The 23,288-nt window shown below is 50.6% G+C and overlaps 1 protein-coding gene across 2 annotated transcripts; it reads right to left on the reverse strand.

Annotated features, from left to right (window-relative positions):
- MVP (major vault protein) lies at window positions 1–23,230 on the reverse strand. 2 transcript variants are annotated; one of them, XM_077907273.1, is made up of 16 exons: window positions 22,890–23,230; window positions 17,298–17,413; window positions 16,934–17,066; window positions 16,549–16,744; window positions 10,044–10,167; window positions 9,816–9,947; window positions 8,861–8,955; window positions 8,325–8,561; window positions 6,365–6,646; window positions 4,689–4,933; window positions 4,315–4,512; window positions 2,960–3,346; window positions 2,072–2,188; window positions 1,788–1,914; window positions 844–1,032; window positions 1–262 (listed from the first exon to the last, which is right to left on the reverse strand). In XM_077907273.1, the coding sequence occupies exons 3-16, from the start codon at window positions 17,056–17,058 to the stop codon at window positions 44–46; spliced, it is 2,673 nt and encodes an 890-aa protein (XP_077763399.1). In that variant the 5' UTR covers window positions 17,059–17,066; window positions 17,298–17,413; window positions 22,890–23,230; the 3' UTR covers window positions 1–43. The 2 variants fall into 2 exon arrangements, with proteins under 2 accessions (XP_077763399.1, XP_077763398.1); XM_077907272.1 differs by lacking the exon at window positions 17,298–17,413.
- Between the last annotated feature and the right edge of the window lie 58 nt (window positions 23,231–23,288).

A 23,288-nucleotide genomic window follows, 5' to 3' on the forward strand; every position in this document is an offset into this window, starting at 1 on the left:
TTTAAATGCCCAGAAATGTTTTATTCATCAACGCAGTACGGATCTAAGGAACCACATGGTTGCTTCCAACAGCTTGAGGAGGGGAAGTGGAGCGGAGTACCAAGCCCTCCCGGGGGCCAGGCATGCCAGCTGCCTTTTGGGCTGGGTGCTGAGCCTCAGACCCTACACCCAGCAGACCCAAGGCTGTGTTGAAGAGGTTGATGGGAGTGGAGCCATCGGTGATGAGGGTTGATTTCAGGCCCAGGCTCTGAAGCAGTTTTACCTGGAGGAGCAAAAACATACAGTCAAGGCCCTTGCCCCTTTCTCTTGTTTCCTTGGCCACTATCCCCCCATTGATCTGACACCAAGCTGCCACTCAAGCCATCTTCACAAAATAGTCAGGGATAATAGGTGAGGACATAAGGGGAGCCTGAAGGGTTTTACCAGGAAGACCTGGCTACACCTGTATTGCCTTCAGCCGCTCACCATTCCATCCTTGGTGGCAGCCATCCCATCCTTTCTGTTCCTAAACACACTGAGTTTTGTTCTGTGTCTTTGCCCTTGGACCTTCTCCAGGAAGCTCCTGTCAATTCTACATCCTGTATCCCCTCCTCATAGCGACTCTTCCTAAGCCAACCTGCATCACCCTGCTCGACTTCCTTCAAAGCACTTGCCACAGTCCAGTGTCCCAGCGGGTCATCATCTGCACCAGGGGCTGAGGCCCCCTGGGAAGCTAGCATGGTGCCCACCAATCCCTCTGCCCCCAAGATCTTTCCAGATATGTCTACCGCCCTAGCTCTGCATTCTTGGTTTCAAGTGTGGCCCTGAAACACATACTCCCCTGCTCCCACCACCACCACTCACCTGCATCTCTGGCCCAGCCACTGCAAGGTCCCTGATGGTGCTGGGGCCCAGGGCCTCAGTCATCTGTTTGAACTTCTTCACCTCCACCTCAGCCAGCTGCTGGGCCTTGCTCACCTCCAGTTCTAGCTGGGCCCGGGCGTAGACCAGTTCTAGCTCTCGCACTTTCTGTACCCGCTGGAGCTCAGCCTCCTGGAAGAGAGGAAAACATAGCATGCTTTCCATTGTGTGGCCCATGGGAACTGTCCAGCAAGTCACCCTAGCCAGCAAGCCTGAGGGAACAGAGCCCCCAAGGGATGGAATTGCAAGCTAATAGTCAATCAGGTGTGGATCCTGGCCAGGCTACCTTTTAAGCTAGTGACCTGTGGGAGTCCTTAGTCTAAGCCTTGGTTTCCCCATCTGTGATATGGAGATAATATTTATCCCCTTAGTGGGATTTCAAGAGTTAAATAGGACCACATGTATAAGATGCATCCAACACTTGGCACAAAGCTGGCCAATGTTTGTATGCATATCATACACAAGATGGATGTCCTAATGCTTGCCTGCTGGGGTGGGGGGGCGTGGAGATTAAGTGAATAGATAGAGGGCGAAGGACTTTATAAACCACAAAGTAGTTATAAAATAGTGCTTTACAGGGATGCCTGGGTGGCTTAGTGGTTAAATGTCTGACTCTTGATTTTGGCTCAGGTCATGATCTCCAGGTTGTGAGATCTAGCCCCGAGTCGGGAGAAGCTGGGAATGGAATCTGTTTAAGATTATCTCTCCTTCTGCTTCTGCCCCTCCCCTCCACCCTGGCTCCCACTCTCTAAATAAATAAGTAAATTAATTAATCAGGGCTTTATACTCTAATACCTGGCATCCTGCTCATATTCAAGGATTGGCATGATGGTGCCTCTTCCAGACCCCAAGGCTACATCCGCCCACAGGTATCGCCCCCCACTCACCGTCTCAATGGCCAAGGCCTCTGCTTTCAGCTTGGCCTGCAGCACGGAGCCTTCTCCCTCGATGCGCAGGGCCTCTGCACGGGACTCAGCCTCAGCCTTGGCAGTCCCTGTGCTCTCTACAGCAGTGCTGGGGGGGGCAACAGAGTCAGGGGACACCCGGGAGAAACCTGCCCATGCCCTCCCCCAGCCTTGACTTATGTCGCAGCAGATGTCACACGCACCCTGTTCCATCCACCAGCTACTTTTCCAAGCTGGGCCTTGTTTGCCTCTGGTTTTCCACCCACCTCAGAGCCTCCAGCTCCAGGAGTTCCCTGCGAGCTTTTTCAGCTTCAGATTGGTCCAAGATCTTCTGCCTCTCAAGCCGGCCGCGGGCTTCTTGCTCAAGTCTCTGAGCCTCGTGCCTGGATAGGAGAGGGAACCAGGAAGATGCTGGTGAGAGGCCAGATCTCGACCAGGAAATCCAAGGGCAGGGACCACCAATCTGTCAGGGGCCCATGGAAAGCACTCAATATGCAAATGGAAGGACAGTGCCTGATTCCAGGCGCAGGGGAACGCAGTGTGACCCGGGGCCCCATGTTCACACAACTGACCTCCCAATCAGGAGGAACAAATGAACGGGGTTGATTTTAGACAGTGACAAGTTCCCTGAAAATGGATGATGAGGCACTGTGGCTGAGCAGAGAGGGCGCCACCTCAGTTGGGGAAGAAACAGGCTCTCCAAGGGGGGCAGCTTGGGGCTGAGGCTGGAGAAGCAGCCTGCCTGAAGCGTTTGGGGGAAGACTATTCTGGGCAGAGGGAACGGCCAGTGCAGAAGGTCCTATGGCATGAGCCCAGCTGTGCCGCAGTGGGGCAGAAAGCAGCTAGTGGGATCGGAGCACATGAGCCTGGGGAGAGTCTGGAAGGGGTGGGGAGGGAGGCGGGGGGATCAATCCCTGGGTGCCTGGAAGGCTATAGCAACAAGTTTGGGTTCTAGCACAAGCAAGGGAAGATGCCACAGGAGCAAGAGAGCACCCAGTTGTACTTTGAGTGGGCCATCCATTCTGCTGGCTAAGGGTGACACCAGGCTGACCACAGGGTCCCCCTGACAGTGGGCTGAGGGAAGGACACTGGAAAGCTCTGGCCCACAGTGGGTACTGTGGTGGCAGGGGCCCCCCACCCAAGACCTCACTCACTTGGCTGCAGCCTCCTGGGAGTTGGTGGTGATCTCAATGGCCAGCTGGACACTGCGCTGTAGGGCATCCCGGGTCCTCTGGTCCACAGGCTCCACTGACTGCACGTCCACACTGCTGACCACTAGTCCATTTTGGGGGAAGATGGCCCGGTCCCGGGGCTGGGGCAGGGCCTTGCTGTCGAGTATCTTGGTTTCTGGAGTCTCAAAGCCAAAGACAGCCATGCGAATGATGCGGGCGGAGTTCTTATGGAAGTCATCAAAGGTGACAGATGCCACAGCACCCCGCACCCGGGACGCGATGGCTTTGCAGGCGTCACCCACGAAGTCAGGCACTGAGAAAAGCTTGGCTGCCTCCTTGGGGTCCTTCCGGTCACTCAGCTCGAAATGCCTGTGAGCAAAGAGGCCCAGAACAGGGAAGCTATTTTCCTCCAGGACACAGCAACTTCCTCGTGTTTGGAAAGGACTGCGACACAAACCCTCCATTACTGGCCAGGGTCTGTCTCTCTTAACAGTGAGTGAGAATTAGCGCCCAGGTGATGTCCCATTTAATTCTCTTGGTCACCATATGAGGTGGGGATGAGTGTTACCCCCTTCTGCAGAGAAGTAAGAGGCCCAGGAGGTTAAGGGACAGGCCTGAAGTAGCAGAAGATGTAGCCAACTGGAAAGATGAATCAGGCAGCATGGCTGAGTAGATTTATGCTCTAAGGTACCACGCTGTCGTGCCCCCTAAGACGTCAGCGTCCATCTGCCTCCGTCATGGTCCTGGCCACTCAGCCAAGAGGTGGGTGTGGTGGAGCATAGCTTCTGGATGGGACTCCTTTCCCTCAGCTCCAGGTACTGCCATTCCAGCTCTAACTATGTACACGGCCCCGTTCTAATCCTCAACGCACACTTTCAACAGCCCTGTGAGGTTGATGGTTGCCATTCTCATTTTACAGATTGGGAAACTGAGGAAAGCATTGAGTCTGTCGCCCAGATCCACAGCAAGCACACAGCAGGGCCGGGATCCAGACAGGGAGCCCTAGAGCGTGTGCTGGTGACACCTGCCTGCACACTCCCACTCCTACCGGGTGTGTCCCACTGACATTTTTATAACCATTCAGTTATGTGGCTGACTGAACACATGGGAAGTTTAGCTGGGGAGTTTCCTCCGACCACGTCCACCAAATCCTGCTCCTGGGGAGCAGGGGAGTCTGCATCTTCCCATCACCCGACTTGGGCATCACCGGATTTCCTTCTCAGTCATGACACAGAGTCAGGTATCCTGCCCCCACTCAGCCTGGCACCTTGGGAGGCATCGTCTGTCCCCATGATTCCCCTAGGGTTGGGCCTGCAGCAGCCCGCCCCTCCCCTCACCAGTTGTAGGCAAGCTGCAGCTGCAGCCTGGCATGGTCTGCCGTTTCGATGGTGATGACATCTGTGAAGAAGTCCGGCCCGAGCAGCAGGCAGAGTGCACGGCGTGCATGGGGACGCTTGGGCCTCCCAGCCGAGAGGGACAACACGGTGAACTGCTCTTCGGGACCCAGTGACACCAGCTCAGGCCCAAAGACCACACTGCAGAGGGAGCCAGGAATCAGATACATAGAGAACCCTTCCCACCTCACCACCCTCTATGGCTGGTCCCTCAATCCCCAGTGGCCCCTACCTCCCTACCTCACTCCCCCCTTGTCACCTTTCCATCACCTGTTCCCTCCCCACCCCAATCCCCCCCCCACTAGGTAGCCCCTCACCGAGCTCTCTTCTCTCTGTAGTCATACACCTGCACGGCTGCGTTGTGAGGGACCCGGTAGCTAACCACACGGGTCTTGTTCCGGACAACGGAGGGCTGAGGGGTCTTGGACATCTCCTTCTCTCCCCTGTCTGCCAGAGGGTCCTGCCCCTTGCTCAGCAGCTCCTCCACCCCAGGGGGCAGCTCTTTCTCCCATAGGACTTCATCCTGGGTCAGCATGTAGGTGCTTCCAATCACAGCACGTACCTTGAGAGAAGAGGACAAGGAGGGACATCAGTTGGGAAGGTAAAAGGGAGAAGGACCCAGCCAACAGTCCTGAAACAGCTGGCCTGGGGGTCAGACAGTGCTGTGGTTGGGCACGGTCCCTGGGATGGGGCTGCATCCATAGGCAGCACCTGTTGGCTCCAGCATGGCTTTAGGCCCCCATCCGCAAAACGGACCTGACACTGGCTGCCTCACATTGAGGAATGAATGACCTCTCCCATATTTAGTGCTGAGAACCTGGCATGTGGTAAGGGTTCAATATTATTTCTTCTGGAATGTTCCTTCTTGGGGTAGCTTGGAGAACATCGTAGGGACAGATGCAGTCAATCCTAGGAAATAGGGAATATCCACCAACATTTCCTAGGATTCTGAGCTCTACTTCTAGGTTGGATTTTTTTTTTTTTTGTAAGATTTTATTTTATTTTGAAAGAGCTAGAGTGAGCAAGCAAGCATGAGTAAGGGGGAGGGGAAGAGGGAGAGGTAGAAGACTCTCTGCTGAGCAGGGAGCCCAATGTGGGGCTCGATCCCAGAACCCTGGGATCCTGATCTGAAGGCAGATGCTCCACTGACTGAGCCATCCAGGTGCCCCTCTAGTGTGGAGTCTTAGAAGTCAGAGATGTTGTCCTAGATCAAACCATGGTCAAGGCTTCAGATGAGGGGGCAAAGAGGAAGGATTCCACCAGGATAAAGGCATGGGGGAAGAGGTTGGTTCTTGCTGTTCCCAGGCCACTCCCCAGTCAGACCTTTATGCTGGGGCCAGTCAGAGGCCCCATCCTAAAACCTGGCTCATCTTCTCCCTTGGGGGTTTCTCAAATTTAAAGTTAGCTATTTAGGGATCCCTGGGTGGCGCAGCGGTTTGGCGCCTGCCTTTGGCCCAGGGCGCGATCCTGGAGATCCGGGATCGAATCCCACATCGGGCTCCCAATGCATGGAGCCTGCTTCTCCCTCTGCCTGTGTCTCTGCCTCTCTCTCTCTCTCTGTGTGTGTGACTATCATAAATAAATACAAATTTTAAAATAATAAAATAAAGTTAGCTATTTAATGGGCCGCCTGGGTGGCTCAGTCAGTTAAGTCTCTGACTCTTGATTTCAGCTCAGGTCATGATCTCAGGGTTATGAGATTAAGCCCTGCGTGGGGGCTCTGCGCTGGGCATGGAGTCTGTTTATTTCCCTCTGTCCCTCTCCCCACTCCCTCTCTAAAAAGAAAACGTTAGTGAGTTAGCTATTTAAGACAAAGGGAAGGCAAATACTCCCCAGAATGTCCTTATACCTAGTAGCCAGCCAGCTCAGATGCCACCATCAAGGCTGTTGAAGTCCCCTCCCCTGTCTCCACCCTGCACCTCTCCCTGTCAGCCCCAAGCAAGCTACCACCATGGCCACACAGCGGTGATGGGGCCCATCCCTTAACCATTACCCTTCCGGTCTTGACATCCTGCACGTAGATGCCCTCATTCTCGTCCAGAGGGATGGCTTGACGCTCTTCCACCACCTCCACCTTGGCAGAGGGCACGTACTCCAGGGGCCCACGGATGAGCCAGTGGTCCCCGGCCTGGTGTGCAACCTTCTCTCCTTCTTCTCCCTCCTCCAGGGGCTGCAAGGCCCTCAGCAGCAGCCCCTGTTGCTCTGACAGCACATACACATCCTGGATGCCTCGTTCCAGTCTCTCTCCAGGCTGGAGGAAAAAGGACTTCTCGCCCTAATGGGGAGTCACGGGGTTAGGAGCAGTCGCCACCCAGGGTTGTTCCTTGGATGGTCCCTCTTCTGGTTCCTGTGGCCACAGGCTTGTTTTGAGAACAGGAGCCCAAGAAGCACCCTCCCCACACTCCCGCTGTGAAGTATCATCTGGATCATGAGGCTCTCGGCAAATGCCTACATACTTCATCTGGTCGAACCTGCCCTTGATAAATTCTGTAAACTGTCAAGACCTGAACCCTCACAATCTCAACAGCTAAGCATGAATCTCTTGTTGCTCTTCATTTCTCTCATGCCTTGTTTTCTTGGGATGGTATAGTCTGGGTGTTGGGAGACTGTTGTTGGGTCAAATCTGGCCTTTTTTTTAAACTATATATTTGAGATATAATTTGTATACCAAAAAATTTGTCCATTTAAAGTATACAATTCAAAAATAAATAAATAAATAAAAATAAAGTATGCAATTCAGCTCAGTAAGTGGAGCGTGCACCTCTTGATCTTGGGGTTGTGAGTCGAGCCCCATGTTGGATGTAGAGAGGATTTAAAAATAAAATCTTAAAAATAAGTAAATGAAATCAAGTATATAGTTCAGTTGTTCTGAGACATCCATAGAGCTGTCCATTCATGATGATGATCTAACTCCAAGGCATTTTCATCATCCTGAAAATCTGTGTATTCAACAGCAGCTAATGTCCATCTATCCCTACCTGCTGTAACCACTAATCTGTTTTCTATTGCTATGGATTTACCCATTAGGGACATTTTGTATAAATGGAATCATACAATATATGGTATTTTGTGTGGCTTCTTGCTTAGCATGATATTTGTTTATCCATGTTGTAGGTATTAGTACATGCTGATCATTAGTACACAAGCATCAGTACACATTCTTTATATAATTGAAGGATATTCCACTGTGTGGATATGCCATACAATTTGTTATCCATTCATCCACTGATAGATATTTGGGCTGTTTCTGGAAGCAAAGTGTTACAGGAACACAGAGGCACTCGTTCATTTACAAGCTGTCTATGCTCTTGCTCCAACGGCACAGTTGAGTGGTTGCAACAGAAGCCATTACCACTCACAAAGCCCAAAATATCTGCGATCTGGCCCTTCACAGAAAAGTGTGCCAATCCCTGGCAGGCCAGCATATAGTTGAGAGAAGGGTAAGGTAGGGAGTGGGGAGAAGCATAAACCAAGAGATTTGTTTTATGCAGGATGATGACAAAGTTTTCAGGACGGCAGGTACAGATGGGGCTGGGGAGGTGCTCCCAGGAGAGACCGTGTGTGAACTGAGGTTGGGGGCCACCAGGAAGACTGATGGGACAGTGTCTCAAAAGACAAGAGCTAGGGGATCCCTGGGTGGCTTAGCGGTTTAGCGCCTGCCATCAGCCCAGGGCGTGATCCTGGAGACCCGGGATCAAGTCCCGCATTGGGCTCCTTGCATGGAGCCTGCTTCTCCCTCTGCCTGTGTCTCTGCCTCTCTCTCTCTCTCTCACACATAAATAAATAAAAAATCTTTAAAATAAAGAGCTAGGTGTGCAAAGGCACAGAGGGAGCCATAATAAGCTCAATGCTTCTAGAATGTGTATCTGGGGTGGGAGGAGGGAAGGGAGTGGTCTAAGGGCCTGCTGCCACTCAGGGCCATTCACCCTCCCAGGAGAGCTGGAGGCATTTACCTTGACCACACGCTTTTGCCCGAGCTGGTTCTTGCCATCTGGTCCGACAGGGTCGAGAATCACACAGTAGTTGTGAGAGCCCAAGGTGGTGATGGGCACGATCCCCAGCACCTCCTCGTAGACATCTGGCACATGGGCCTCTGTGTCCTGCACAGTCACCAGCCACTCCTCCCCAGTGCGGCGGGTCACTCCTCTCAAGTCTCGGAAGTTCTGCCTCGCCCGCAGGTGCAGGGCCGTCTGGAGGGCAACATGGCAAGGAGCTGGGCCACTTGAGGAAATCGACCTCTAGTTTCCTCTGGGGATCTGGGTGGCCACTCTGCTGGCCACTGAGTGCTTTCAGGCCTGAATGCCAGTCTCCACCAACACAGGAGGACCTTTAACCCTCTCAGAGGACCCAGGATATTCCTCAGGTATCCAACCTCTGCATTTTTCTTTGAGTGGACTCAAATATTGCCTCTCTTCTACTGTCCTGTCCTCTGCCACTAGGAGTGATCCCTAAGGGATCCAGGGTCCCTTAACCCCCCCAGAGCACAGACCTTTTCTGTGAGGATCACAGCTTCCACCAAATCCAGAACTTCCTCAAACACTGCCGGGAGATATGCACCCACGGAGCGGACCAGCCATTCTTCTCCTGGGCCAAGGGTGGAGAGGTGAGGGTCAAAGTTCACCCAGCCTGCTCCCCAGTGGCTGTCCCTTCCCGCACCCTAAACAACAGGGCACCCCCAAGGCTCTGCAAGCTAGGAGAGGTCACTGTGCTCAGGCTCAAGGGCCTGACGGTAGGCCATGTGTTAATCTTTACTGAGGCCAGAGAAAAAAAACAACCCCTAACCAGGACAGTAAGAAAAGTCATCCAAGTGCTCAAGCTGCTACCACACCTTCTCTGAGCTCCAAAGACCAACTTTTCCCTTCTCCTGAAGTGGGCAGAACTGCCTCTAGGAGAGTTGTAGATTTTGTCTGGCTTATCAGAGAAGCAAGAGTGCCTGGGTACTGGCCTTGCCCTTGCTCGTCATAAATCCCAGCAAGTGACCTCACATCTGTGCCTCAGTTAGGTCATCTGGAGAGTGAGAACCGTAGCACCTCTAGGTTGAGGACGAAGTAAGTCCCATCTGTAAAGCATTTTAAGCCATACCTGGCACAGAGGGAGTACTGCATTTGTTAAGTACACATATCACATTTGTCCAGTACGATTGCTAACTATATGCAAACATCTACTTTGCTGATCTAGAAACAGTTACGACTGCTGTCCCTGGCTCATGGTAAAAGGAGTGGGGTGTGGAGGTGGAAGGAGGAAAAAGCCATGTCAATACATTCATGACAACAGGGTCAGGTAGAGGCTGCATGAGGCTGGAGTGGGATGCGAAGCAGTGGGCAGCCTCCAAAAGCTTATACCAGGGAAGCACTTCCTCACAGGCTGCATGCAAGTGGCCGTCCCCAACCCTGCAGGCAAGGTACAGCCTGCTCAGCCCCATCAGCACCCCTTCTCAACCCCACCTGTCACCCTCTCCTTGCCGTCCCGGTCGCAGCACTCCTTGCGGGCCCTCAGCCGCAGGGCCTGGTTCTGCCTTATGACTGTGGCCTGAATGATCTCCAGGACCTCCACCTCCTTCTGGGGGATATACGTGCCTGGGGAGGGAAGAGATGGCAGAGGTTAAAGACCAGAGCCTTAAGGGAAGGGCAGGGAGTCTCTGACCCTGACTCCAGCCAATGGAAGGAACTTACCAGGTCCTTCAAATAGCCACTCATCTCCTGCCACCACCTTCTCTCCATTCTTATCCTCAAAATCCAGCAACGCTTTAAGGTGGAGGGCAGTGTTGGGAAGAACCACCTGCAGTGGGGTAATGTCCTAACAGGGGAAGAAGGGAAGTCATGGGACATTCAGTACTGTGACCCAAGAGTCAAACCCAATATCTTGGAGGTCGGAGTCCACAGCATCAGTCTTTAGATGTTCCCAGATAAGCCTCCACATGGAATGTACAAGGCAGAGGTTAAGTCCCAAAGCCATCTGATCTGAAGAACTAAGACAGTTGACAGGGCAAGCGGACTCCACTGCCAGTGAGCCAAGGACACACATTCCTCTGCAGGAAGTGCTTGGAAATGGTTCTGACCTAGAAGTCTAGGCAGGAAACTGGGCAACCCCTCAAGGCCTCATGTGCACCAGGGCCCTCTACGAAATGTAAGGAAGTGGGAGGTGTGAACAACCTTAACAGGCATGCTTTGGACACAGGCTTTTGTTTTCAAGGTTGTTTCATGGTCACAAGACAGCTGCTGTACTACAGCCATTACATTTCCCTTCATCAGGGAGGGGAACCTGGCAACAAGTATCCAAACCTTTTAGGAGTTCATAGAAATGTTTCCACGAGTAGGACTTCACTTGGTCTTTGATCTGAGGGAGCAGGAAAGCAAGCAAAGAGAGGCTCATAGAGGCTAAGAGACCTGCCCAAGGTCACACAACTAGTAAGGAACAGGAATCAGGACCTGAACCACAGTCTTTTAAGAAGCCCACCTGCCACTCCTTACTCCGATCAGAGTAGCAGGGGTGGGGGTGGTCATATAACACCACTCTCCCCACTCCCACACGCAAGGTTGGAGGGAGACAGAGTTGGAGGTTCACTGTGCCAGCAAAGCCCTCCCTTGTGCACCTTCAGTGTACACAGCACCCGGCGGGTTGTGGTGGGGGCAGGCTAGCCCCAGCTTCATGGATTGCAAGTTCCAGCAGGTGATAAGACAGATACAGCCCCTTCTCTGCAAGCAGACCATGGACAGTGTCAAGGGAACCAGGTTGCAAAAGTTCAAAGAAGAGCTTGTTTCTGATGCAAAGGTGTGGGAGGAGGAAATGGTGAGCATTCTGGAAGGAGCACGGAGGCCAGTGGGTTTTTCACCTCCCACATCTACTCTATCATCACCTCCTACCTGGCTCCAGCGAACGCTATAACTGCCTTTATCTATTGCTGCCATTCCCCTCACCTAAGCTACCATCTCTCACCTGAACAATGGAAAGATCTTCCTAATTGGTCTCCACCTGCCACTGCAGGCTTCCCGCTTGGGTGACTGGGTACCCAGAAGTATCATCATGTAAAATTGGGGATGTAGGAGAACAGATTTGAGGGCAGAATAGAAAGTAGCAGGTTTGGATGTCCAGTAGGAGGTTAAGCATCTGACTTTGGCTCAGGTCATAATCTCAGGGTCCTTGGATGTGGAGTCCAGCATCAGGCTCCCTCCCTGCTCAGTAGGGAGCCTGCTTCTCCCTCTCCCTTTGCCCCTCCCTCCCAACTCATGTACATTCTTTCTCAAATAAAATCTAAAAAAAAAAAAAAAAATTAAAAAACCCCAACCCAGGGCAGCCTGGGTGGCTCAGCGGTTTAGCGCCGCCTTCAGCCCAGGGCATGATCCTAGAGACCCGGGATCGAGTCCCGCGTCAGGCTCCCTGCACAGAGCCTGCTTCTCCCTCTGCCTGTGTCTCTGCCTCTCTCTCTCTCTCTGTTTCTCATGAATAAATAAATAAAGTCTAAAAAAAACAAAAAACAAAAAAACCCAACCCAGGGACAATCTGATAGCTCTTATGCAAATGGTTATAGTTCATATATAAATATATAATACATATTTTTATATTTCTTTTATATATATACATATATATTTTTTTACACATACTCTGCTAACGCATAAACACATATGGAAACACAGACCTTGAATGGATGACAGTAGATACTATCTGGAGAATGGAGACCAGAGATTGGTGGTGGAAGTCAGAACCTTACAGCCTTCTGAATTCATTTTTTTAAATTTTTTAATCTACAATGCAATATTGGTTTCTGGAATAGAATTCAGTGATTCATCCCTTATATACCAAATGTATTCTTTAGAATGAAAAGCTCACACAAGTAAGCCTTTTAAGGGCAGAAAAGGATGGAAGAGGCAAAGCATGTTTATTGGTCAAGAGAAAGGCATCAGTAGTGGAGAAGTTAAAGACAGAGGAAGGAGAAGCTCTAAGAAGTGGGGGAGCAAGGTCTTAAGAGATAGAATGGGGGACACCTGGGTGGCTCAGTGGTTGAGCGAATGCCTTTGGCTTGGGGCGTGATCCCAGCCTAGGGATTGAATCCTGCATCATGGTCTCTGAGGGGAGCCTGCTTCTCCCTCTGTGTCTCTGCTTCTCTGTGTCTCTCATGAATAAATAAAAACTTAGAGAGAGAGAGAGAGAGAGAGAGAAAGAATGATATTAACTTAACTAAGGAGGTGAAAGACCTATACTCTGAAAACTATAAAATACTGGTGAAAGAAACTGAAGATGACAAACAAATGGAAAGATATTCCACGCTCATGGATTGAAAGAAATATTGTTAAAATGTTTATGCTACCCAAAGCAATCTACAGATTTAATGCAATCCCTATCAAGATACCAACAGCATATTTCACAGAACTAGAACAATCCAAAAATTTTATGGAACTACAAAGAACCCTGAATAGCCCAAACAGTCTTGAAAAAGTAAAACAAAGCTGGAGGTGTCACCATTCCAGATTTCAAATTATGCTACAAGGGCTGTAGTGATCAAAACAGTATGGGACTGGCACAAAAACAAAACACATAGATCAATGGCCAGAATAGAGAGCCCAGAAATATAGCCACAGTTTTATTGCCAATTAATCTTCAACAAAGGAGGCAAGAATATGCAATGGGAAAAAGTCTCTTCAACAAATGGTATTGGGAAAACTAGATATTTACATGCAAAAGATGAAACTGGACTACTTTCTTATACCAGGCACAAAAATTAATTTAAAATGGATTAAGGATCTAAATGTGAGACCTGAAACCATACAACCCTACAAGAGAGCACAGGCAATAATGTCTCTGACATCGGCTGTAGCAACATTTTTCTAGATAGGTCTTCTGAAGCAAGAGAAAAAAAAAACAAAAACAAAAAAAGCACAAATAATCTATTGAGACTATATCAAAATAAAAAGCTTCTGCATAGCAAAGGAAACAAAACTAAAAGACAACCTACTGAATGGGAGAAGATATTTGCAAATAACATATCCGACATTCAAAATATATAAAGAACTTATACACAACTCAACACCAAAAAGTAATTCCATTAAAAATGGGCAGAAGACATTTCTCCAAAGACACCTAGATGGCCAACAGACACATGAAAAGATGCTCAACATGACTCATCATCAGGGAAACGCAAATCAAAACCACAATGAGATATCACTTCACATCTGTCAGAACGGCTAAAAGAAAAAACACAGGAAACAATAAGTGTTGGCGAAGATGTGGAGAAAAAGGAACTCTCGTGCACTGTTGGTGAAAACAGAAACTGGTGCTGCCACTCTGGAAAACAGTATGGAAGGTCCTCAAAAAATAAAAAATAGAACTCCCTTACCATCCAATAATCACACTCCTGGGTATTTACCCAAAGAATAGGAGCACACTCATTTGAAAGGATATGTGCACTCCAATGTTTATTGGAGCATAAATATTACTAGCCAGTAAATTAAACTAGCTAGTAAATTATTTACTAGCCAGATTATGGAGGCAGCTCAAGTGTCCATCAATAAAGGAATGGATAAAGAAGATATTAAAAAAAAAAGATGTGGTACATATATACAATAGAATATTACTCAGCCATTAAAAAAGAATGAAATCTTGCCATTTACAAAAAAAAAAAAAGAGAAAGAAATCTTGCCATTTGCAATGATGTGGATGGATCTAGAGAAGATAATGCTAAGCAAAATAAGTCAGAGAAAGGTAAACAACCTAGGATTTCACTCATATGTGGAATTTAAGAAATAAATTAATAAAGGGGGGGGAGACAAAGCAAGAAACAGACTCTTAACTATAGAGAACTGATAATTACCAGAAAGGGAACGGTAGTGGGGTGGGGGAAATAGGTGAGGGGTTAAGAGTGCATTTACTGTGATGAACACTGAGTCTGGCATGGAATTGTTGAACCACTATATAATGTACTATTGTCTGTTAATTACATTGGGATTAAAATAAAAGAGAGAGGGAGATACAGAATGATGAGCTGGGTTCCCGGGCCCACCTGACAGAGGCTCCAGCAGGTAGAGAGGAGAAAAAAGTAGATCTAAAGTAAGGGAAGGGGACACAGACCAGATCCTGCCAGATGGCATTGACTTCTAAGCACATGATGAATTTTTTCAAGAGTGAGAAGATAGGAAATAGGAGGAGAGTGCTGTGATAAGTATTTAGAGGCATGCAGAGAGAAGTGGAGAGAAAGCTGGCTAGGAAGGAAGAGAACCACTGAAGGTGGGGGGAGCGGGGCTTGGGTTGGGATGAACTGCTGAACCCATCAACTACATGTCTGCTGCCCATTGTCTTGATGGATCCATGTCCATAGCTAGGAGACCCCCCCCCGCCACCGAGTGTGAGGACAGGACAGGGGAGGGTCCCACCAAGCCAGGACTGGGTTCTGCCACAGGTTCTTGCACACAAGTGTTAAAATGACAAGCTTGGGACACCTGGGTGGCTCAGCAGTTGGGCATCTGCCCTCGGCTCTGCGTGATTCCGGAATCCTGGGACTGAGTCCCACATCGGGCTCCCTGCATGGAGCCTGTTTCTCCCTCTGCCTGTCTCTGTGTCTCTCATAAACGACAAATAAAATCTTAAAAAAAAATAAAATAAAATGACACGCTCCAGTTGGAGTAGGAAAGAGATCAGGAAGCAAATCTAAGGGACAGAAGAGAGAATGAAAAGCCCTGAAAGGGGCAGCCCAGGTGGATCAGCGGTTTAGTGCCACCTTCAGTCCAGGGCGTGATCCCGGAGTCCTGGAATCGAGTCCCACATCGGGCTCCCTGCATGGAGACTGCTTCTCCCTCTGCCTGTGTCTCTGCCTCTCTCTCTCTCTCTCATGAATAAATAAATAAAATCTTTAAAGGAAAAAAAAAAAAAAAAAGACAGGCCATGATGACCCAGGAGGCCTAGGAAAGGGAGGCTGATGGTGAAGAGGGTGGGGTTGAATTCCCAAGGTGGGCAGGTGGGAAAATAAGCAAGCCCAGAGTGCACATGGCCCCCAAGAAGGGGCTGAAGCAGAACGGGAGAGGCAAAGATCCAAGTCGGGCAAGAAGGCGAAGTCATCGACAGGGTCATCACAAGGACATCTGTGAGGCTCCCCGGAGTCTACAGGGGAGGAGGAAGGAGGGACGCTTGAGCCACACACCACTGCAGTGAAGACCAGGAAAGAAGCCATATGGGCAGAGAGGGGCAAGAGTGGGGGTGGTGGGTAGAAAGGGAGGGTCTCCATGGCACTGAGCTCTGAGGAGGGAGAGGTCCTGCCCTCCTGGCCCAGATGATGTGAGGTGTGAAAGAATGAGTGGCAGGGGGCTGGGGCTCCTAGGGAGCTTTAGGCACTGGTGCCTGATGACTCCCCCACACTCCCATACACACTGCTCCCCACCCAGAGAGGAACTGAACAGACCTGAGGTAGAACCTGGGCATGGAGGATTTTTAGCTTTCGACAGTTTTAGACACACACAGAAGTTGCTAGAATAGTACAAATAATTCCCGGAGGCTCCTCACTCAGATTCCTCAAGGGTTAACATTCTAATTACCCATCAGCCCTCCCTATCTCTGCTGCACATACTCCTCTCCCAAAGTGGCCACCGCTAAGTGGGCAAGAAGGTCTCAAAGCTCCCTGGCTCGTGCCATGAGGCTTCCGGGATCACAGGTGAGTAGAGGAAGCCAGAGTAAGCCAGGATACAATGGCCAGGAGGCAAAAGCAGGACCGTTAAGGACATAAAGGCAGATGCCCACTTTCGTGGGCCCAGGGCCTAAGGGTGACACAGACAAGGGCTCAACCAGAAGCGCAGGCCTGAGATGTGGTTCTGTGGCATAGTCACATCGGGTCCACTATTATCGTCACTGGCCACCAGTGTCACACTGTTTGAGTGAATGAAATGCTCACTCTCGGCAAAGTCATTTAACACCAGACTGGTCAGGACCTTCTAGCAGGCTCTGGAGACTGGGAGGCCAGGTTGGGAGAATGGGCTGACAGCTCTCAAATGGAGGCAAGTCTGTCATGGGCATGTGAGGAGGAAGGGGAGGATGGTTAGAGATGAGTGGAGGAAGCAAGAATTCTGTCCTTGGTGAGAACCACCAAATGCCACCCCCGCCTCCGCCCCCTCCAGTCTGATTCTCTGTGGGAGGTAGAAAGCCCTAGGACAAGGGGGCAGTACAGGTTGGAGGTTACGGAGGAAGCAAGCTAGGTACCTTCTCCAGCACCTCCCCCGGGTACAGAGGGAAGGGGTCCTGGGTCAGCCGGATCTCTAGGTCAGCATGGCGTAGCCGTACTTGCCCTGTAACATCGAACAGCACTGAGCCCTGAGGATCCCGGGACACAGGGTTGGCCACTGTGCAGTAGTGGCGTGGAGGGACAGTCACCATGCGCATGGGGGCAAACAGGACCCTGTTGGGGGTGAGAGACAGTGTGAGAACCCCAGGGGATCCCTGTCCCCACTCCTGGAGGGGACAGTGAATGGGATAGAAAGCTCCCCATCACTCAACCCCGGGCTAATCCTGCCTGGAAACAGGATGGAGATGGACAATCATGCCAGCCAGACTAAGGGGCACCCCATGGCCCAGTCCCGACACCAACCTCTCGTTGTCCTGCCGGATGTAAGTCTTTGGCCCGACCTCCACACGGGACACATTGCTGTTCTGGTCCAACACGTGGATATAGTGGTATGGGGGGATGCGTATGATGGACTCTTCAGTTGCCATGGTGACTTCTGAGGCCAGACCAGCAGAGTGACAGACAGGTAGGGAGCAGATACAGCAACATGAGTACAGGGGGCCTAGCAATCAGCTGGATTAGAAACACCAAACTATTCTAGTCCTTTCCTCCCCAGCAGTCTCTGGTCAGTTGCCACTCTTGGTTTCCTGCTGCTGTGGGTAGGGGTGGTGGGTGGGAAGGGAATAAGTGAGTACATATCCCAGCCCCCCCCCCCACCCCAACCTACCTGCTTCTAAATCCTGGGTGGTTCCACTCCATGCTTGGCCTGTTCAGGAAGATGGCACCTCTTCCCTAAACTCCATCCCTGCCCCCAGCATGCCTTGGACCTTGGACAACACAGCCCTTGGCATCACACAAAGGGAATCAAGTTTGTTAGGGGACCCAAAGCCTTGTCCTCTGAGACTTTGGTCAGACATTTTCGAAGCCACCACCAGAAAGGATTGACACCTCATCTACCCCACCATTCATCCAACTTCAGACTGGAGTGAAAAAAGGGGAAGCGAGGAGGGAGTGGCTTGCCACAGGAAAAATAGGCAGAAACCACATAAATTACAGAGCCAAGGCAAGGCCCAAGAGTTTTACTTGATCTATACAATCTGTAAAATCTCAATTTTTAGTTTAGCAATCACAAACTCCTGATCGCTACTTCTCTTAAAGGATTAGGGGCCACGCCCTATGTTCCCACCTAGCAAAATTGGGTAGAGCCAAGTCACAGCAGCTCCCTTTGGATGGGACACAAGCTTTCCTATTTACCACACTTCCCACCTATAGTCCCTGTCATCTTGTACCTGGGCCACTGTACTATGTCACCTGCCTGGCTCCTGCTTAACACCCTCTCAGCATCATCCAACAGAATTTTCTAAACCTGTGCTCTTTGGACTGGTCACACGCAGCTACTGAATACTAGAGCGGCACTAGAGTAACTTTAGAATATTAAGTTTTATTTAAGGTGGCCAAATATGGCTGCTTGATCCCAGATTACACAGTGTGGCTCGAATTGGTTGAGTCCCAAATAGGGACTACGAATCATTCAGGGCCACACAGCAAATAAATGGTACTACTGGGATGGGAATCCTTTCTGGTGGCAGCACGGGACAGTGGTTAGGGGCACCGATTCAGCTAGAATGCCCAGGCTTACAGTTCCGATTTCCTGCCTTGTACAGTTTCCTTCACGTCTTACCTCATTTTGAAAGGTTACAGTTTTGACCTCTTTTCCTGGTACACATTTGACATCAAAGGAAAGTTCCTCGGCTATCTTGCAACTTTGTATGGGATTTGACCTTGATACTTTTCTGTGGCTCTCTTTTATGTGGAGTTAATTTCCCTTAACTTGTAGGAGTGGCTTTTCTAGCACCAGAGCTCCCTCTTCTGTTGTTTTGGGGTAGCATTTGAAAATACAGGGGCTGGCTTGCCAGTATGGGTTCTCCTCCCCACTCTTATCTGGACCTTCTGGTTCCTTCTGCTCTACTCTCCAGTCCTGCCCAGCTGTCTTCCAAAGTTGCTCCCTGCTGAAGCCCCTGAAGAGCCTCCAGGAACTGGGACTGCCTAGATCCCTTACTGGATGGGTCACCTGGTTGCCTTCCCTGTACCTGTTTCCCAGGCCTGTAAACTGGGAGTGGACAGGGCATCTAACAGAGTTATGAAGGCTGAGGTCATCGTAAAGTAGTTGGAACAGCCCGGCTCTTCGGAACCACTATGTGGCTCACTGCTGAGGCAGAAAGAGCCTGAGGCCCAACTCCTTTAATCAGCTAGGGGATGTGGCCTAGTACCAGAGGGGTCTTAACCCCCTCCTTGTTGACTGGTCAGAAGGATGGCAAGTCTTAGATCACCCCAGCTGTGGGGCTAGAAGAATAGCAAAGAAGGGGCATCTGATGGCCAAGTAAAGCCTTTTCCAGCTGCTCCTTTGCCAAGTTCTCTGCAGGGTGGAAGCTTAGCCAGGAAGCCAGATGGGGGAGAAGAAGGGCAAGGGCTATAAACGGAGGTTCGGACAGGGCTCCATGAGGCCCCCCAGGGAAGATTTGAACTCTAGAAGGCCATGCAGGGCTGGGAAGCAGGCCCCAGGAACAGCCTCCAATGACTCTTTTTTGGACTATCCCCTACTCCCTATGGCTGAGGCCTCTCTACCATCTGTCACCCCAGCTGGGCCCAGTCAGGGGGGTTGAGAGCCTCGCCCAGCTCAGTGAGTCAGCTGAGAATTATTCTGATAGCTGATCTGGCTGGGCTTCTGCCTTATTCCAAAGCCAAGCCCTTGTTTCAGTCCCAGGCCCATCTTAACCCCCTACCACCCACCCACCATGCCCTACAGCTGTGCCTCCCACCTAGCTCACCTGCTATTCACCCAAGAATGGACTCTGCTCTTTTCTGTCATCTCTAGAAGGGAGCCTCAATGTAAGGCCTCTCCAGGCAATCAGAGAACCCACTTGACTCAGGCAACATGTTTGTGAAAAGTCCCAGATTTAGACTTTGTGGTTTACCAGATGACATGTACAGTTAGAACATTTTCTTTCCAATATATCGGGGCCCTCAAAGAACAATGGTTAAGGATTATGTTGATCTTTGGAAGTTACTGCTCAGCCCTTGGGGTTTGGCCCCAATATTCCAAATCCACCCATCTCTCCCCTCCAGTACCAGCTTCCTAGTCTGCTCTCTGGCTATATGCCCACCTTTGCCTGATCACACTGCCCTCAAGGGTCATGGGGCTCTTGCAGGAGCCAGTCAACTTTTGCCCAAAACCTCAGACACTGCATCACACCCACGAAGAAAGGAAGAAAGTCACAGGTGGAAGGGCAGAGAATAACACAACCTAAAGGCAGAAGCTGGGTTCCTCCTCTAGTTAAGAGGCACTCTGGTCCAGCGTCTTGGCTCAGATAAACTTACACTATAGCAAAGCTTAATGAGATTCTTTGGTCACTCTTGGTCAGAGATCTTCAGAGTCAACCCTGAGGACCTGCCGCAGTGACTCAAATAGCAGATACCTGTGTGACCAGCCTTACTACTGTGTCCTGGTCTGCAGTGAGCAGTGTTCACATCACTTTGTTTGTGAGGGAGCTTCTTGGGCTGCACTCAAGAGCTGCTGAATCGGCTGGCATTTTAACTAGAGCCCTAGTGATTTGGGCGCATGTGAAAGTACCAGCAACACTGGCCTCAAGCAGCCACTCTCAGCCCTAGCTGCACTTGAGAATCACCTGAGGTCTTTGAAAAGCATTGATCTCTGGGGATTCTGACATCAGTGGCCTGAGATAGGGCACAAGCATTGCCTTTTTTCACCCCCTCCCAGTAGGGTCTACGCTCAGCATGGAGCCCAACACAGGGCTTAAACTCACCACCCTGAGATCAAGACCTGAGCTGAGATCAAGAGTTCAACGTAGGGGAGCTTGGGTGGCCCAATCAGTTAAGTAGCCAACTCCTGACTTAGGCTTAGGTCATGATCTCAGGGTCGTGAGATGGTACCCTGCATTGGGCTCAAAGCTCAGTGCAGTCTGCTTGGGACTGCCTCTCCCTCTGCCCCTCCGCTTGCACATGTGCTCTCTCTTGCTCTAAATAAAATATCTTTTAAAAAATAGAAAAAAAGGTTGAGGCTACACAGACTGAGCCATCCGGGCATCCTGACCATTACTATATTTAAAAGCTTCCCCACTAAATCTAATACACAGCAAGGACTGAACTCTCATTATCTTGGGCCACTTGCTAACTCTGAGCCGGAGTGTCCTAGACTGAGAAGTGGAAAGAAAAGGGACTATTTCCTGGGCTTGAAGAGATTAGTGGCCACAGGGTATCTCTAGTGCACAGGCTCAAAGTAGGGGGCTGGGAGGAAGGAGGGAGATTTAAAGACAAGCTCAGATTACAGACTGCTCCTCAAGGGCAGGGCATTTGGCATTTGGTTATTCACCTCCAGCCCAATCCACTGCCAGGCCCAGGGACCCCCTAGCCAATGCAAGTCCCCTGCCCCACGCAGCCTGAAGTTGGAGGGGAGGCCGGTGGCCCAGCCTGCCACTATCACCTCTATCAAACTCAGGTTTAGGAAAATGCACGATGCCTAGCATAAACAAGGGCTCATTATTGCAGTTTCCCTGATTTTAAACATTCTAGACTTTGGGGAAGGCCAGAAGCCTTCACTATGCACAGATGTTTATACGCTGGTTTAGTTTAGGGAAATTATTTTCTGCTTTAGGGGACTTTTGAGAACTTGTCTCATACTGACCACAACTGTGTAAGAGCAAAGTTTTAGGAACTTTCCTTCCTAGGGAAGACTTATCTGAGCTCCAGTCCAACTACTTTGTGGGAGGAGCAGCTTGGTGGCCTCACTGGAGCCACAACACATCTGCCAGCTCAGAATGCTTCTTGTCCTATCTCCCGGACGCTAATTAATGCTCATCACTGAAGGCAATGATTGCCTAGTTGAGAAGTGACCCAGGAACCAGGCTTCACAATTCCTGATCCAGATCAGTGTTTTCTAAGCTCACTCCATCATAAGACCCAGCTGAGAGCATTGCTCCTGTTCATACGGATTCCCAGGCCTCACCCAGACCAGCTGAGTTTCCAGGAGGCTCCGGAACATGTATCTTTGGCAAGAGCCCCCAAATAACAGCTCCCACTTATTAAGGAATTAACCTGTGCTAGGTGTTGTGTGCCTTTTAACTCATTCATCTAATCCTCACAGGAACCTAGAAGTTAAGGAATTTTGCACAACGGTCAAAGGACAGGGTCAGAATCCTGTCTCTTACCCTACCTGCAGAGCTCCCAAACCAGGAAGTAGCCTGGCTTCTTGGCACAAAACAGGGACCTAAGACCAGGGAGGGAGTTGTGGGGGGTGGGGGGGTCAAGGGGCATCCACTCAAGGTGGCTCCTCTACCAGCTCCTGCCTCTGGAGAGCTGCCTCGCCCAGAAAGCTTCACCCCAGGTCAGGCCTGTGTGCCAAGGGCGGAAACAGGCAGGAGTTCCCAGGGAGCACACAGGCTGGCACCCCATGTAACAGAAGGCTTCCTCCTCACAATCCAGGGTCCCCCCCAGGGCAAGGAGCAGACAACACAGGGACATCTGTCTCAACCCACTGTCTCCCACCCCTCCAGACTTCACTCAAGAAGAGCCAACCCTAAGATGTCCACAATCACAGACTGGCAAGCCCAAAGGAATTTTGGGTTCCTTCATTTCTCCCAAAGAGAAAAAGAGCCTTGCTCAACAACCAACCCCCACACCTTCTAGAAGTCCAGCCTACCTCAAATTGCTTTCCTAACCACTTCCCACATGGTCCCACATTGGCATAGCCTTTAGTGAGGCAATAGGAAAGCTTCATTTGGCAGAGATGAAGGATCCCGGGGGCAGGGGTAGGGAGAAATCACATTCTAAAAGCTCAAGAGAGGGATCCCTGGGTGGCTCAGCAGTTTAGCGCCTGCCTTTGGCCCAGGGCGTGGTCCTGGAGTCCGGGGATCGAGTCCCACGTCGGGCAACCTGCATGGAGCCTGCTTCTCCCTGTCTCTGCCTCTCACTGTCTCTCATGAACAAAAAAAAAAAAAAAAAAAAAAACTTTAAAAAATAAATAAAGGCTCTAGAGGACAGGCCAGAGCCCAGGCCAGCCCCAAGGGGGAGCAGACAGCAGGGACCCAGGAGGGAGTATAAATGGACCCACTTTCCTCTGCCCTTACTTCTGATGTGGGAGCCCCTGAAGTCGAGAGGCCTGAGATTTTGGGGGGTAGGGAGTGTTGGCAAGGTAACAAGTTAACCAACCTTTACTTTCAAAATACAGAAAAAAGAAAAAAATCCAACAAGGAACGTAAGCCTCCACCCACCTTCTTCCTCCTCAGGGTCAGAGAGGTCTTACCTGCCCCGGCAGAAGCAAGCGGCCCTAGAAGGCAGGACCAGGCTCAGAGGGCCTGAGGGACACAAGGCCCCACCACTGGTTTAGGGGTGTTTAGGACCAGTACGAAGTATACCCGGAAGGGTGTCCGCTGCCACAGATCCCTCAGATGGGGAAACTCCCTGGCCCAACCCCAGGGATCACTTCCTGACAGAGGAGGGCAAGCTTGGGGGTGGGGCTTGGCCATTTAAAGAGCCCTTGCAGCTGTTTGTCTCCTTTTTTTCCTATGGGCGGCTCCTCTGGCAGCTGAAGGCACTGCAGCCCTTTCAGCCCTCAGGAAGGTCCCGCCTCAGAGCCAGCTGGCAGCACTGGAACGAGAATTGGGGGCAGGTGCTGAGCTCATCTCTGTCCCATGTGGCTTTA

This window comes from Canis aureus, chromosome 8, assembly GCF_053574225.1.
Source record: "Canis aureus isolate CA01 chromosome 8, VMU_Caureus_v.1.0, whole genome shotgun sequence".
Taxonomy (NCBI): Eukaryota; Metazoa; Chordata; class Mammalia; order Carnivora; family Canidae; genus Canis; species Canis aureus.